This window comes from Monodelphis domestica, chromosome 2 (assembly GCF_027887165.1).
Source record: "Monodelphis domestica isolate mMonDom1 chromosome 2, mMonDom1.pri, whole genome shotgun sequence".
In the NCBI taxonomy this organism is placed as follows: Eukaryota; Metazoa; Chordata; class Mammalia; order Didelphimorphia; family Didelphidae; genus Monodelphis; species Monodelphis domestica.
This window is the reverse complement of record NC_077228.1, coordinates 343,417,034-343,435,130: the sequence shown is the minus strand read 5'-3', so window position 1 is coordinate 343,435,130 and position 18,097 is coordinate 343,417,034. Positions and strand designations below refer to the sequence as shown.

The window sequence follows — 18,097 nt, the reverse complement described above, 5'->3', positions numbered from 1 at the left end:
GTTAGGAAGGGTCTTCCACGAGGTCTGAAGTTTTGCAGCTTGCTAATAAGCAGCCATCTTGACTCCCACTTGTCACTATTTTTATAGAACATCCTATTCTTTTTAACTTTAATTGCACAAAAGAATTTAGCACTGATAGGCACTGTGAAGACTGGCAATTCAGAAACATTATCTGGAAATACTTCTTTAAAATATTTCTAAAATAACATATAAGTCCTGTCCAAATTCTCACTTACATTTTGAAGAAATGGCAGTTGGCTTTTTTAATATAAAGCAAACCACTTGAATTATTTGGTCAAATAAACAATACATTTAATTGGATGATACTTTCCTTCTAGGGAAAAAAAAATCTTAAAATTTAACTCATTCCTTATAAACCTTATATTCAAAAAGGGTTATAAAACTAGCATCAAAGTTTCCTAATAAATCATTAAGCAAGCAAGATTGAAGCAATGGGAATGAAAATTTTTCCATTATTTCCATTTCAACTTGAAATGTAATGCTATTTGACATTTAATCTGCCAAATGCTCTCTTGAGATTTCTCATTAAATTTTTGGATGCCAAAAAATAAATAAAAGGAATTAAGACTTGAACCTGTACACACATCTACAAAGAGTTCTTGATTTTTCATATGAACTAGTAAAAACTTCAACACACCCAGTGGAATCGCGCGTCAGCTATGGGGGGGAAGAAAATGATATTTGTTTCCAATGAATAATGTTTGGAAATGACCAAATAAAATGTTTTTAAAAAAAAAACTTCAACACATTAGGAAATTAAATTTACTTCATTTAAAAGAAAAAAATTGTCCTTTGTTTACTATCAGGTTCTTTTGATTAATTTTCCTTCTAACTGATTCATTCATCCTTTCATTGAACACTGCTTTTGTTACTGAAGTAAATGACAAAAACATTTAACACAAAAGGTGAGAATCCTCAGAGTAGCTGTTCAAAACTTTTTTTTTTTAACTTTTATTTTCCATCTTAGAATCCATACTAAGTTTCTAAGGCAGAAAAGAGATAAGGCTAGGTATTGGGTTTAAGTGACTTGCCCTGGATCATGAAAGTAGGAAGTATCTGAGGCTACCTTTGAACCCAGGACCTCCCATCTCCAAGCCTGTCAATCCACTGAGCCATCTTGCTGCGTCCTAAACTTTTTCCACTCTCTTCAAATTCTCATTCCATCAAAATTAACCCATTAGTCTTAGAAGACAGTCTTGTCTCCTACTTAACTGATGATCCAGGTCATCTATCCTAACTTCTTAGAGTACCCATCCTTCTCTCTTCTCTACCTCGGTCCCTGTACTCATTTTCCCATCCTCCCCTCCATTCTCAGTGGAAGAAAACAAAACTTGAAAACAGTTTTCAAGACTGATTCTTCTACCTGTATTCTCAATCCCATCTTCTTCCTCCCAACCCCAAATCTTGGACTTGGTTCACCTAATTATTATCTCTCCACTGTTAATATTTCTCTCTCTATTGGTTCTTTGCCTGTCTTCAAATATGCACAGGTTTTTCCTATCTTCAAGAAAAATTTTCTTGCTTCTACTGCTGCATCTACTACCTACCAATCTTTTTCTTCCTTTCACTCCCAAACTTCCTTATCAAGTGGTCTATATCTATTACATCTATTTCTTCTGCAGTCACTACTAATGCACTTCCATACACACTAATTAGCTGTAAAGCAAAATATTGCATCTGTTTAGCAAGTTAATTCTTGGATATAAGAGTTCCCTACCCAGGTGTACAGACAAGTAAATTCAAGTAAAAACAGCACCATGGGGCTATGGCACAGAAAGAGCACACCCCCTTGAAGGGTGAAAAAAAATTTTTTTCTTTTTAATCCCCACAAACCAGAGAAAGTTAATTCTCATTAAATACCTTGTTTACCCTTCCATGGCTTTATTAGATCAAGCCTAGTAAGAATATGTCTCATAAACATAAACTTTATAAGTATAGTTACTCATTTATTAAAGACAGACTATCTTAATGATCAGGAAAATAACTCTAATATATTACAAAGTGTTTATACTCACTTAGCTAAAATTCCAACACTTAACAATAACTTTATAACTTCTGAGATGCACACAGCTGTAGTTGAAAAGTAGAGTTCTTTGTCTGTTGTCCTTGTGTATCTTAGAGCTATGATGTAAGCTGCAGCCACCAGGGTCATCACTGTCAAGCAGTACAACTTGAAAAGCAAACTGACATTCTCTGGAAAATATATTCAACAAAATATAATTTAATGGAGAATGCTATAAACAATAACTTTTAAGAATTCTATTAACAATGACATTTAAAATAATTGGTTTACTTCAAAGCAGCATTTTTCCATTGCTTGTACTGAAGATACTCAAAAACACTGTTGCCTTAAACTATTTATAAAGCTTGGTTCTAGAGAATGTTACCAATTTCAAGATTAAAAAATTTCTCATACCCAGAATACTATCCTTCACATTAAAAAATTGCTGATTTTGAATATTAAAACCATATGTAAGACAGATTAATTAGGAACTCTTACAAACACAAATTTCCCAAAGAAAGGGGGGCAGCATGAAAGCAGGTAAAATGTCCAGGGAATTTAAAAAAAGAAAGATGGCTCATGGGAACTTGGAAGAAGCTCAAAAACAAAAGTCTGATGATACAAAGAATAATTATGCTGATGGAGAAGAAAGAGCAGTATCTAAAAATATTAGAGGAATGTGATGTGTTCTTCAATGAACTAAAAATCTGCTATAAAAACTGTAGGTCATAAAGAATAAAACATACAATGAGCTTTGGCTTATGAAAAAATGCTGAGGGGGGAGGGGCAGAGATAAGATGGAAGAGAAGGTACAGGTAGCCATCTGATTTCTACCAAATTACCCTCCCAAAAACTATGTTGTAATTCCTCAGAATGAATTCTGGGACAGCATAACCCAGAAAAAAGCAGTGAAGTAATTTTTCAACCCAAAACAACTTAAAAGACCAGCACAAGATGTTTAGTGCACTGAGGTGAAGTACAAAGCAGTTTGCCAGGCAGCCACAGGCCCTGGGTACAGCTATAGTAGCAGCAAAGGCTTTGGGAACTCTCAGCCTCAGAGGGTAAGGGGTCAGACAACTGCTCAGAAGGAGGTAACAATGGTCCCTTTGCTGGCTTTGGGTGCTATGCTTTTGTGGAAAGCCCATACACAGATCCAGGTAGCAGAGCTAGGGCAAACTTTCAGGGTGAGGAGGAGCTCTAGCAAACACCAAAGCTTGCAGCCACAGGACAGTGGGGGACTCTGGTAACAGTTCCAAAGGGTAAAAGAGTGTTTGTGAACTGGAACACAGGTTGGGAGAGTATTAAACACAGTCTCCTTACATCACACCATGTTGGAAGAACCGAAAGCAGATAGATCCCCAGTGCCACCTCTGAAGACAGCTGCACAAAGAACCTGAAGCTTAGAACAGTGCTCCCTTCACCACAGTTAAAGAGACCAACTTCAATGGTTTTTAAGAAAAAGTTTGGAAAATGAGGAAACAACAACAAAAGAAACTCATTTCAGTGACAGGAAAGACCAAAACACAAACTCGAAGAAGAAGACAAATTTAATATGCTACATTCAAGAGTTCTAAGAGAAATATGAATCGCTTTCAAGCCTATAATAAAAATAATTTTTAAAAAGCTTAAACATTATCGGTCAAGGAATTATCAAGGAAATTTGCCCTGATATTCTAGAAACAGAGGACAAAATAGAAATGAAAAGAATCCACACTGATCACCTCCTAAAAGAGATTCTGAAAGGATAACTCTTAGAAATATTACATCCAAACTCGACTCCCAGGTCAAGGAGAAAATATTGCAAGCTGCCAAAAAGAAACAAATCAAGTATCAGGGAGCTACAGTCAGAATAATGCAAAATTTAGCAATTTCTTACATTAAATAATTGGAGGGCCTAGCTACAATATTTCAGAGAGCAAAGAAGCTAGGACTTGAAATAAGGATCACTTTTACCCAGCAAATTTGAGCATAATATTTCAGGGGAAAAATGGATATTCAATGAAATAGAGAACTTTCAAACATTCCTGATGAAAAGACCAGTGGCTTCCTTGAATGAGAAATTTGGCTCTCAAATGCAAGACTCAAGAGAAGAAAAAAAGGGTAAATAGGAAAGAAAAATCATAAGACACTCAGTAAAGTTAAATTGTATACATCCCTACAAGGAAAAATGATTCTTCTAACTCCAAAGAAGTTTATCATTATTAGAACAGTTGGAAGAAGTATACATAGACAGAAGGCAAGGGTGTAAGTTGAATATAATGGGGTGATATAAAAAAATAAAATTAAGTCATGAGAAAAAGGAATGAACCAGATTGTGAGCTCCTTGAGAATGTGAAAAAGACTCGAATACAGGACTACAATCCCCATGAGCCTTTCCTCCAATTCCCCAGAATGCCTTGTAATCTCACCTGGGCCGAGATCGAGAAGGTATTTAAGCTGATTCAAAGGCTTTTGAGGGGCTCTTGGCTTTTTTTGGACTTCCGTTTTGGAGCAGACACGGCTTTTTCCATAATGTGGTGAGGTCTAGGCCTCTGGCCTAGACACGTGTTTTTTCTTATCCTGTATTTTCTTTTAATCCTTAACTTTAATAAACCTCTAAAAAATATAATACTCCTTGCAGAGAGAAACTAATTTCTACCTGTGTAAACCTCAAAATTTCTTAGACTTATAAATGTTGGAATTTTCACCATTGGGAAATTTCATACTTGAAAAATTTCCTATTGATAATGGGTCTTGACTATTGGAATGTGAACCCCATTGGCATGGGAGGTTCCTTCTCCTACCTTCTTAAGATTACTTTAGGACAGAAACCTTTTGCTGAACAATGGAAAGGACTTTGACCTATGCTTAAGCATAGAACAGGAATTTCTTTGAGTCATGATTGATTTTAGAATTGATACAATGGAGATACTTGGAATCAATCTCCACCCTATTCAGTCCTAACAGGATTGAGTAAGGGCTGCAGCCTAGATCAAAATTTAATTATTCCAATCTCTACCCTACTCAGGTTAACAGGATTTAGAAAGGGCTGTAGCAAAGGAGCAAAGATTTAATTATTTGAAAATATGACCTTCAACAGACATGTGCAAAGCCAAGCTAGAGCCTCCATTGGCACAGGGAAATTGATGGACAGTGATTGGTAGATGTGAGAACTGAGGGGAGGCAACTTGGAGGTTTTGCTTAAGGATAGGGGGGTCTGAAGACTCGAGGAGGAGGTGGTTGAGGAGTTGGCCGGAGTGGTTGCGGTGTGCTCTGAGAAGCTTGCTCTGAAGGAAGCTGAAGGTGGGGGCCTCTGAGACTGTTTCTCCATTTTGGTCACGCGAGTAATAGGGACTGATCTCTTTTCTTTGCCCCAGCTATCTAAGGGCTTTGGCCTTTTGGCTCAGCCTAAACAGAGGGGTATTTAAGCCCTATTCCCTTCTCTCCCTTTTTCTCTCTCTCTATCTCTAATTCCTTTCTTACTCCTATTGTAATTAAACTCCATAAAAGATTTATTGCTGACTTGAGTTTTCATTTAGGAATTACATAGCTGAATTCCTTGGCGACCTTAAAATAATATATATCAGTCTTTTAAAGTGATTCCCTTGTCACACCTGCCTCAGTCTCCCCATCTCCCCTAAATTTTAACTGTTTCAGATGGCAACCACTAGATTGGATGAGAACTTCTCAAAATTTTTTTAGCCTAGAGAATTTTTTTTAATGCCAAGGTTCTCCGAGATGCTCTTTAGAAAACCATCTTGATCAGCTCCTGCCTGCGGCCCTCTCCAGCTCCTGCTTCTGCTCCTGGCCTCTCACCTGGTGCCCGAGCTGTGCTCCAGCTCCCAGCCCGACCCACCCTGGTGGTCTGTCTCTCACCCATCTGGCCTCCGACCCAGCTGACTCATCACGCAGATCCTTGGAGCAGATCTGTCAGGACTCATTGCGACCAGCTGGTAACAGTATTGGCCACGTGGGCGGAGGGGAGAGACTAGAGGGAAAGGAGACCGGGCAATTTTCCTTTAGGCTAAGCCTCCACGTGGATGGGGGTATTGGCCACAGGGCTATCAGAGAGGGGAAAGAGAGAAAAGACTAGAGAGAAGAAACAGACTTTTCAAACAGAAACCTAAAAAGCAATGGGTTTAAAAGGATTTTTGACTCTTCTGGCAATTTCATTGATTTTACCTGCCTGTCAGGGAGCAGACTCAGCCCAAAGATTCAACTTTAACCTTGGGGAGGAAAATGGGTGGCCCAGCGAACTGGAAGCCAGGCCCAGAGATGGGAGGTCTCTAGTTAAAATCTGGCCTCCAATGCTTCCCAGCTATGGGGCCCTGGACGGATCCCTTGAACTCCATAGCCTAGCCTTTACTATTCTACCTTCGGACAATAGACATTTAAATGGATAATTAAAAACAAACAAACCAAAAAAAAAAAACCCCAAGGAACTTTGAAGAGACTAAAGGCTATATTCTAAGGCATTTCAGACTCCAATGGTTTATAAAAAAATCTCTGTATTCTATTGCATTTTTTGTTATGGTTTAACTTTGTGATTTTAAGTTCATATATTACTGGATTGAATATTATTCTGTGAACTGAAGGTTGATTGAATTTATTTTGAATGTACTGAGTTTTAAAATTCTGTTGTTTTCCCCTATAACTGTGTTGAACAAATATTATTGTGAATAAGCCCATGTATGAAAAAACAGCTTTTTTTTATTTTGCAGAGGATAGATGGAATTCAGAACTGGTTATAATTATATTAACAACCTTGGAAATTTTAATGTGCTAAATGCCTCAAATGATTTGATTTTAAGGGTTTTTTTAAATATGATTTTTGTAATTTTTTTAAACAATCTCTGGTTATTTTTGCCTGCCCCTACCACGAGGTAAGGCCAAGAGTAGCTGAAGTGAAATACATTTTATAAACCCCAACATTCCCACATGTGAATGGAAGTTGGGCAGTTAATCTCAGGGCATTTGTATCCCTAAAAAGCCTCCAAAAAAGGAGCATCCCTTTATTTATACTCTTCAGCTCACTATTTTACTTCTACCAGAATGATATATAGATCTCTTGATTATGTTCTAAACCCAAGATGAGTTTTACTTTGTTTTAAAAAATGTTTAAATACCAAGGTTGAAGGATTGCTATGTTTGTAAAAAGTGTGACAAATGTCCATCAATTCATAGGTTTTAAAAATGTCATACAGCAACTTATGTGAAATATGAAAGTGTGTTTGTTTGCTATTGTAATTAATTGGGCTATTGAGAATTTGGGGGATTTTGATATCTACATAGTTGTACTACTGTATTTTTAAAGAAGAAAAAATTGTTAACCTTGTTCAATTCATTTGCCTTCTACTCACAGTGAGCATGGCCAGATACAAAGAGGAAATGGATCTCATTTTTTGGTGAGAAAGCCTTGTATTTTATATTTTCTTAACTGACACAGAGTGTCAATGATTATAAGCTATATTTTTGAATTTTTTAAAGCTCTTTTATTATTATATTTTTCTTGCATGTGCAATATACTTTTTCAGTTTTTTATTATTTTTTCTCTCCTTTTTATATTTGAAGCACATGTCACCAGTATTAAGATTTTCTTTAACCTTCTGATTTTTTAGTTTAAGATACATTTGCTAATACATGCCCTAAAAGGCTTGTGACTATAAAAATGATGCCACTAATTATTTAAATAAATTATGGGACTTTGCTTAATGATTCTGTCTGATTCCAGGACAAGAGATACACACAAGAGCCATTTCATAGGGCCAAAGAAAGGCCAATCTAGGATGGATTGATGCACTTCTAGGCCAATACAAAGGTCTTGAACCTAGTGTGAAGACTCGAGGTTACTATGTTTAACATGTGTTAAGACATAGGCTTTCCTTGTATCCACACTCACCCTGAAGATACTCACAGACGAGTATCCCCAAAATCTTGGCTCCTACTTGGCTTCTATAATCTGGTCCCTTTCTTTTCTGCCTCTCATAGTGTGGTACCTTTCTGTAGTCCTGGCTACTGACTGGGTAAATGCATCATTGCTTAGATCATTTTAATTGGGCCCTGATTGAAGGACCTGTTATAGATTTATTTTTCTTCTACTTGGAATTTTTACACATAAGACTTTGATAGTCTATATTTTCATCCAGAAATTTTTATTTTCTTTTGGATTTTCTGATGTCTTTTTAATATCTCTTGCCAATTGATTCATATACCTCATACCTCAGCCATGCATCCCTAACTGATTCTGAATCTTTCAATCACCCACAACACGGGGGAATGTAAAAAAAAATCATTATTTAAATTGCAAAGTTTAAATTCCTTTTGAGAAGAATTTTAGGTAAAGAAGATGCTACCTCTCTGAATCCAGAACTGAACTGTTGGAGAAGCCACCATGAAGAAGCCTCCAGACCACAAGTTGTACAAAATTGAACTTTGGGTGTGGTTGATTGAACATTTATTTGTATGTATACTTTTATGCCAAAGGGGACTGCCCCCTAACGGCTTTTTGTCAATGTGTTCAGCAACTATTGGTTTTATTCTTTTCTTTCTCTTATCCTCAAATTATTGTAATCTTTAAATTGATTATGTTTTCATGATCCTTTGGAAAAAAATTAATTTTTTTGCAAATGATCACACGGGGGAATGTGAAAAATAGACTCGAATACAGGACTACAATCCCCATGAGCCTTTCCTCCAATTCCCCAGAATGCCTTGTAATCTCACCTGGGCCGAGATCGAGAAGGTATTTAAGCTGATTCAAAGGCTTTTGAGGGGCTCTTGGCTTTTTTTGGACTTCCGTTTTGGAGCAGACACGGCTTTTTCCATAATGTGGTGAGGTCTAGGCCTCTGGCCTAGACACATGTTTTTTCTTATCCTGTATTTTCTTTTAATCCTTAACTTTAATAAACCTCTAAAAAATATAATACTCCTTGCAGAGAGAAACTAATTTCTACCTGCCTCAGTCTCCCCATCTCCCCTAAATTTTAACTGTTTCAAGAGCAGGAGCTACTTTTTGCCTTTTTGTCTCCCCATGGTTCAGCACAATACAGACAGTTCTCACTTGATGAAAGTGGCCTGTTCAGGAGATCTCTACATAATTACATAATACAATTTGCCCACTAATGTGGAAAAGGGAGGGAGACCAGAATGGTCCACATACTCACATAGGAAGGGGGAGAGTACATAATTCAAGGACATGTTGAGGCCAGGGACAAAGAAGCAAGAAAAAGAGGAGGAACATTTGGCAAACAGAGCCAACCACATCAGAGGCCCATCCAGATTTGAGAACACAAGGAAAGGTAGACACATGGGGTCCTGGGACAGACACAAGGCACCTGAGCACAATAGAGGGGGCAACACTCTAGTGGGTGGGTGGAGTAAGGCAAAGGTCTCCTCTCACAGTACCAGAAGTATCAAGTCAAGTCCCCATTTGGGGAGGAGGTCTCTGAGTGTCCATTCTTCAGTTTTCACTGGGAGGGTTTTCTTTTTAGGTAGGTTTTCTTTCTTTCTTTTCTTCTTTTTGTTGGAGAAAGGGAGACATTGGAGTGCAAGGCTGAAGGAAGGGCAGGAGCCTAGAGAGCATAGTCCTATACAGTAAAATTAACATAGGGTTGTTGTTGTTTTTTTTAATTTAGATTTCTTTCAGAATTCTTTATGTGAAGTTGAATTTGCAGAATGCAAATTTACATAAAGTTAGCACTGTTTGCACTTGACACAGTAGGTGCTTAATAAATATTTATTGCCCAAGTATATAAAAGATTTCATCACCAATAGCAGAATGCTAAACCTGAAGATGGACTTGCTTTTAAAATATTTGATGAGTTATTTAAATAAAATGTATTTCCATTATACTCTTATGCATTTTATTTTAAATATAACATTGATTCTAAGATAGATGATATAAATGAAATTGCTTTATATATCAATGATTATAAAAACAAGGATTCACCTATAATGCTTTTGACAACTGCAACTATGATTTTAGAAATAGACTTGGTTATTAAATTAACTGTCTATAAGCATAGCAATAAAAAAGGAGTTAGTCTTATGTGTTAGAATTAATAGCTAACAATAAAATTGAGAGCTTCAGTTATCAACCTAGGAATGTTAAGTGTGCTACTTGACTGAAACCTGATTCCTGATAAAGATAATGGAAACAATCATTGAGTCAGTTGTAGAAGATGGAATTTGTTACTAGTATTTGCTCTTTGAAAGATTTATGTCAAAAACGGGATCCTCAGATTTTATGACCAAGAGAGGTAACTTTGGCTTATCTCTTCCCCAGAGTCAGTGTGATGAGTTGAGTCTGAAGGTATTAGTTATAGAATCAATGAAATGCTTGACAACATATCTTATCTTAACCTTTACTAATATTGACTTTTTTCCAAATTTAACAGTAACCTAGTCTGTACATTTATTCTTGTTAAACAATTATGTTAATTAGCTGTCAAAGCCTAGAAAACACCTGAATAACATCTAAATGAGGTCTTTGCTACATTCTGGGCGTGGTAATATTAACCTCCAGCTCTATTCACTCACAAATAAAGTTGGATTGTTGGGCTCAGGATTATGGCCCACATGTTTTTATGTCTTACAAAGGTGTGGTTTTTTAAAAATGTGTGTCTATGTCCAGACTTCCTAAATTCCCAGGATCATCCTTTCCACTTTACCTCAATCACACATACAGGGAGTCATTCTTACCCACAAATGTTCTACTTTCCTAGCCAAAAACTAAATTTCTTGTTCTGTAAAATGAGGGAGTTGAACTAGATGATGACATGTCAGTTGTGGATCTCTGATTCTCTAACTATAACTTCCTCTCATTCCATTAGTCCCTATGCTTCATAGCCCCCAAACCATTTATATGCCCTTCAGAAATCAAGAACTCCATTTGATTTTATGTTCCTCTTTTCCCAATATCTACTTAAGATTTAACCAACTCAGTTCTATATTGTTATCTATTCTAAAATTCCTGGTTCCCTTGCCTGATCACCACTCATCCCTTGCCAAATCTCTAGCACCATAGTACACCCACCTTCCTCTTCTGTTCCTACTCATGTTGAACAGAACTGAAGCCACACAGTCAAGCTGACTGAATAAAAATAGAAATTCATATAATTCAGCTTCACCTGGGCCTTCATGGTAACATAATATCTTTTAATTTCTCCTTAATGGTTTCCCTCTCTCATTCCTCAGAGGTACTATCAAACCTTCTCTTCTCTCCCTTCTTTCTCAGTTGAGTACATTGTCTCTTACTTTAATGAGAAACTTGAAATCATTCTCTGTTAAATAAATAAGTTAGCATATAGCCAAGAATTCTTCCTTCTTCCCTTTTCTCTACCTCAACTCAAATTTTCTCTTTTCCCCTCAGCCTCTAAGGTAGCCCTTACCTTGCCCTCCCCCAAGATCTCGTCACCTTGTCTTCTCTAACATAATACAACTGTAATCAACTCCTCCCTTCCTCAAATCTTCAACCTCTTCCTGTTGCTTTATTACTGCTCTCAAACATACCCTTCTTCCCATCCTTTAAAAAAAATTTTTTTTTAAGTTTTCACTAAGTCCTACATTCATCCATCCAAGCTTTTGGCCTTTATCTCTGTTACTTTTCTTAGTCAACCCCCCTGAAAAAAAGTTTATTCTCACTACCTCTACTTTCTCTCCTCTCACTTAAGTCTTTGTAATCTGGCTTCTGATATCATCACTCACCTGAAATTGCTCTCTCTAAAGATATCAAAGAAAGAACACTGTTGCCATATTTGATAGTCTTCTCTCATTCCTCTCCTCCAAAGACAATCTAGTACAACTGCTGGCTCATCAGTTTTATCACACCCACTCTTCTTTTTTTCTCATTACTCCCTCTTCCAGTTCCCATAAATTTAATAATAATCTCCATATATATGACTCACAGATCTATATACCTACCCCAGTCTCTTCCCTTAGCTTCAATTCCACATCACCAACTGCCTAATAAACATTTTAAACTAAATGCCCTAGAAACATGTCAATCCTAACTCATATAAACAGAACTCATTATCTTTCCCCTCAATCCACCCCTTATCCAAACTTCCTCATTTCTCTCAAAGTACTACTCTTTCAATCTTCCTGGTTATAACCTTAACATTATCCTCAATTCCTTGTTCTCCTTTTCCTCACATATTCCATCGGTTGCCACAACTTGCCATTTCTATCTTTACAACTTTTCTCAAAGCTGACTCTTTTCCTCACTCATAAAGCCACTGCCTTAGTCCAAGCCTTTATCACTTCAGTCCTCATAAACAATAAACACTGATTAAGTACCTACCTATGTACTGAGTACTTTGCTAAGTGCTTCCTAACAGCCCCTAATTGGTCTCCCTAACTTAAGTCTCTTTCCCTAGCACAATGCTTGGCATAATTAAAACAGACTTATTGATTTGGGGGAAGATGTGGTCAAAAATCATCCTAAATAAGAAAGAATAGATGGGTTGCAGGTGTCCAAAAATACACAGTTTAGATTAAAATTCCATGGAAATTTTTTTGGTTACATTCACAGATTATAATGTAAAATTTCAAAATTAGCCTAGTCAGCTAGCTAAATTGGCATTGTTGTCTTCCCACAAAATAATATATTTCTAATATGGAAAGCAAAATTTAATTCTTTGTAATATGTAGACCAGGCTGTGTGCAAGAGATGCTCAGCAAATATTTATAAAGCAATAACTCTCTATTTTTAAGTTTTTATAAGCACTGTGTGACCACTGTAGAAATTTTAAATTTTTGCCTCACTATCTGTTAATTCCCACCACAGTACTTGAATCAAGGTTCAAAGGGCACCAATAAAACCAAAATGCCAAATACAATAAACTTTTCTTAGTCTTCAATTTTATGATCTCTGAGCAGAACTGATAGTACTAGATACTCTCTCTTCCTTTCTTCTTCTCTTAGCATCTTCCTACTCAGTGTCCATTATCATCTCTCCCTCCTTTTCCCTTTGTACTTGGAGTTCTCTTCTTTCTTAACACTAACTCAGCTAGTGATCACCCACTTCCACAGACTCAACTACCACTTCTATGAGGACTCGTTCATTCATTCAACAAGCACTTCTAAAATATCCACTTTTACAAGGTATTCCAGGTGCTGGAAATAAAAAAGCAAAACAAATACCTTCACAATGATTAAATTTGGGGGCAGGGGGTGGGGGTGTTGAGAACACACATTGTTTTAATAGGTAAGTATATATGACATAATTTAAGGAGAAAGAGGGCAATAATAACAAATAACTCCCAAATCTAATTCTCCAGACTTGACTTCTCTTCTCAGACTATGAATTTACATTTTCAACTATTATAAAATCTATTAGGACCTTAAAATACCTATAATTAAACTCATCATTCCCCCCCCCCCCAAGCCTGCTTTTCTCCCAGAGTCCCTTCCCTTTCTCTTTGAGTATTGTATTGTAAATCTCCCAGGCTCTCATACTTATAACCCAGTAATCACCTCTGACTTCCCCCAATTCCATACATTTTACCAAGCTAGTCAAGTCTAATCAACTCGATACAACAGCACTCAGCACTTCCCCCTCTCTGCTATTCCCACTACTGCTAGCCTACTTAGGGCAAATACTTCCACTCATACAAGGCTCTTAACCTCCCGAGGTCCTCTCTTCCAATACATATTACATACCACTATCTTCCTAATGCACTAATATGATCACATCACTGTGCCCTTCAAATCTGACAATGACTCAATGAATCAAGTTGAAACTTCTTAACTTGACATCCCAATACCTCCACGACCTAGTTCCAACCTACTTCTCCAGAACTATTTCAGACTATTCTCCATCATGCAAGTACTCTCTATACTCTAGCCAAAATGCATGTCAAGTATCCCTAGACACTTATTATGATTTCCCTTCTCAACATTGTTGCTCACCAGTGATCCCTTATACTGGGATTCCCTCCCCTTTCCATTTCTCTCTAATGGTATCATAGCCTTCCAAGCTCTAAGCTTCGATCAGTAAGGCATCTCTTCCGTCAAGTCTTCCCTAATATTCCACACCCCTAACCACTGTAATCTCACACTCCTTTAATTTCATAGCACTCTGCACTTTTTATGTTCTTGTACCTTACCGAATTAATTCGTATTATATATCATTGAAGGTAGGGATCATGTTTTATTTATACTTCTCTCTTCCCTAGTAAGCATTTTATCAATATGTCATATAAGTGTCTTTTAAGTTTCTATTTATCATCTTTATGATAAAGCATTCTGATGGAAAACAATTCATAAAGCAGACAGAATTTAAATGTCTCCCAACTCTTATTTTAAAATTGCGTGCCAAAATTGGTCTTTTTTGCAACTGGAAAAGGGGGAAGAGTAAAATGTGGAGGAACCGCATACTTTATATGACATACTTTTGTAAAGAACTTGAGAAGGAGGGCGGAGGGGGCGATAAAAAAGAACTAGAGGGAGACCAGGTGGCTCCAAGGTGTGGTATTAAAGAGATGGCAGTAAAGAGAGGGCCAGGGTCAAGGTCTCCCTCTTGCACCCCACCTTCTACAGTCCTGCCACTAGTGGGGTGTTGGGAAGACATGGGAGTCAGGGGTCTCTCCATCCCAAGTTCGACTGAAGTCAATACAGTCACATCCAAGCTCCTTCCTACACACTAGGCAAAGTACCCCGCGGGGCTGACAGTCCCGCCAGGGCAGGGGATGTGGGGGTGGGGAACGAAGGCAGCCCCAGCGATTTGGGGACACGCCTCCCCCCATCCCGTCTTCTCCCCGCTTAGACGCGCCGTGACCGGCCCGGCGAGCTTCAGGGAGGCCCCACACCTTTGGCCGCCGGACTTCACTCCGGGACAGACAGCCCGGGGTAATGGCTTCGGCTAACCGCGAGCCAGGCCAGCAGCTTCCGGAGCCTCTTCCCTTACCTCCTCTTGCACCCACGCCCCTCTCCATCCCGCTCTGGCCGCCCGCACCGCCTCAGGTCTCACCTCTCGGGGCAGCCATCCCTGCGGAGCAGCCCCAGACGGACTAACGCTAGTCTGTACACACTCCGCTTAGTGCCGGCTCTGCGCAATGCACTGTGGGACCGGCCCCCGAAGACCATAGAGAGCTGGGCACGAGGGCCTAGAGCGGTGCTCTCATCTCCGCCTACTCTAGTCTGACTTGGACTGGTCGGGGAACCTATTAGTGCCCAGTTGAGAGGGAGGGCGGGTGAACCGAAAGGAAGAGTCGTGACCCCGAGCTCAACCCGTTAATATCGTGCCCGAAATTCCTCCCGGGTTTGTGGGTGTTGTCCTAAAAACTACAACTCCCAGAAGCCCTTGGACCTTTTAAAAAGGATAACAGAAAGCCTTAATTTCTGGCAATTGTCCCAACTACGGAAGATTAGATGTTAACTGTCTATTCGTAGTAAAACCATTCTTATAAACTGACTCTGAATTTATTAGTAAAAAGTGAAATGCAGACACTTCATTCGAGCAGGCAATAAATTACACTTCGCTAACCACTCTCATAAAATGCAGCTGCTTATGTCAACCCAATTGTTATGGATAAATCTTGTAGCATGAGCCCCAGACCATTAACGCTCTTTGTATTAGTATCCCCAGCTCCAAACCTGGCACATAAGAAGCTTAAATAAATGCTGCCTCATCACTTTTTTAAAGGTGAAGTTGTTGGAATTCTTAGTTCAGAGGCTCTCTCATAGTATCAAGGGTCCCTGTAGGAATTCTCTCACTTTTCTCTGGTTTATTTGCCTCTAACCAGGTATAACAAGACACTTCAGAGTGCCAGCAGCCATAAACACATCAATCTGAAAAAATACTTCAAGCCCAGGCTGGTGAGGGAAAATTATATAGATATATTGAAGGGGGTAGAGGGACCGAGGGAAAAAGAGATTTGAGAGAAAACATTAGTTTGGTCACAGGATAATGAATTTTTAGCCACCAAAATTCTTAAAAACTCTAAGGGTTTTCAATTGGTGAAGGAAGGAGGATCCACACCTGTGAAATCAGAAAGCTTTAAATTATATAAGTACAGTATTCTTTTGTCTGTAATTCTCTGCTATCCTTACTTGTTAGAGTTCTTGGGTTCAGAGGCCCCTTCATTATATGAAGAATGAATTTGGCAACCCTCTCACTTCTCTCTGGCTCATTTTCCCCAAATTAGGTATAACAAAGACCTTCAGTGTGCCAGCACCCAAAAAGGCATCACACAAAGAACAACTTTCATTTACATTAAGGAATCTAGAAAGGACTGTCACTAGATCCCTCTCAAGTCACTTAACTCCAATCTGCTTTGGAACAAATTCTTTGAATTGATTCTAAGATGGAAGGTAAGGTATAAAGTTCATGGGCCTCAGCTTGCTTCTTTGTAAAATAATTATTAGATGAACTTACAAGTTTCTTCCACTTCTAGGTCCATTACCCTATCAACCAAGGTAGAATAATGAGACTTATAAAAAGGATGTTGTATAGTTTAGGATTGCATTTGTGAAATTGAGATTTACTCCACCCTACTTATTCTTTAGAATTTTAGCCACCAGGAAGGTATACACCCCCACTTAAGGATTAAGTGTGGCGGAGGAAGATCTATGACCCATGTGTGCTAGCAAGTGACAAATCAGAAACAACTGACTGCCCCCCTGGGCTGTCCAAAGCCAAAGTTAAGTCACTATTGGTACATGTAAGACACAGGAAGTGACACAAAGAACTGCCTTTGTATTTTGTGGTCACTTCCTGTGAGGTCATTTTCATCTTGGAACTTGACCTTGGAGGAATTTAGGCTTGAGATCTCAGACTGCTTCCCCTTGGACTGCCATGTGGTGAGTGAAAAGGCTGGCTCCTTTTTCTTGGCTTTTCTGGAGGCACCAACCTCTGGAGAGGCCCATCGTCTTGGGACTCCCTTTCCCTTGGCTTTCTGGAGTCACTAGCCTTTGGAGAGACCCCACATCTTGGAGGAGGCCTTGTGGCTGGAAGCTGTGTTAAACTTAATCCTCTGCCCTTATCCCCCACCCCCTTGGCTGGGGTCTCTGAAATCCTGCCTGGTTCAGACTAGGACAAAGCAATTATCTCTCTTCTTTCTTTCTCTCATTTCCTTAATTTCTTCCCTCTATTGTAAATAAACTGCCATAAAAGCCATTCTGATGTGAGTAATTCATTGGGATTTAGTAATTAATCCCCTGGTAACCTACTAAAAATATATTCAGTCCAACTATAAATTTTACCCCCTTACACATTGGTGAAGGCATGGCACGTATGCCCCAGCATGCTATAAGAGGCTGCTCCATTTTCCCTTCCCCTGTGCCTAAGGATATTTTTTTGCCTGCCTTGCCCCTCTGCCTAGCTGCCCAATGCAAGTACTTCCTCCCCCACTGTCTGGGATGTGGGGGCAAGGGGGGAATCACAGTCAGCTTGAAGGTACAGGTTGGGCAAGTGATTTTTAAAAGATTCACTAACATGGGTTTAGGAGATTGAGAACAAGAAGTCTAAGCTTGGAGCTTGGAGTCAGAAGTCCTCAGTTTGAGTCCTACCTCTGACACTCTTAGACCTGGACTTAGGCTGGCATTTAACTTATACCCATTATGCCATCTTGCAGTTTCTGATGAGAACCTGATTTAGAGTGCTGGTCATGTGAATGGAGAAAAAAGGGGGATGGATATGAGAACTGTTGTGGAGAACTGAAAAGATTTAGCAACTGATTGGATATGGGAAGGTAAATGGGTAATGAGTCTCCTAAGGAGCTTATATTCTAGTTGAATTAATTAATGCATTAATACTATTATACCTTATATTACAAATGCTAATGGAACATGAGATTCACAAAGTTATTTTGAAATATTATAAGTTTGTTATCATTTTATAATAATCTCAGGTTATTTTTATAATTTTTGTTTTAAAAATCCCAACATACTTTTTTTTTTTTTAAATCCTTACCTTCTGTCTTGGAGTCAATACTGTGTATTGGCTCCAAGGCAGAAGAGTGGTAAGGGCTAGGCAATGGGGGTCAAGTGACTTGCCCAGGGTCACACAGCTGGGAAGTGTCTGAGGCCAGATTTGAACCTAGGACCTCCCGTCCAACATACTTCTTATAACAAAATAAAAAATTGGAGAAAGAA

The 18,097-nt window shown here is 38.6% G+C and overlaps 1 protein-coding gene across 1 annotated transcript in view; it reads right to left on the bottom strand.

The window, feature by feature from the left end:
• SLC35A1 (solute carrier family 35 member A1) overlaps positions 1-15,188 on the bottom strand; it is a 63,308-nt gene extending 48,120 nt beyond the window's left edge. Inside the window, exons 1-2 of the mRNA XM_007484306.3 lie at positions 14,973-15,188; positions 2,037-2,214 (exon numbers count right to left, since the gene is read on the bottom strand). Of these exons, the coding sequence (XP_007484368.1) occupies positions 2,037-2,214; positions 14,973-14,988 (194 nt within the window). The 5' untranslated portion in view covers positions 14,989-15,188. The remainder of the gene's footprint in view (positions 1-2,036; positions 2,215-14,972) is intronic.
• Positions 15,189-18,097: the final 2,909 nt, after the last annotated feature.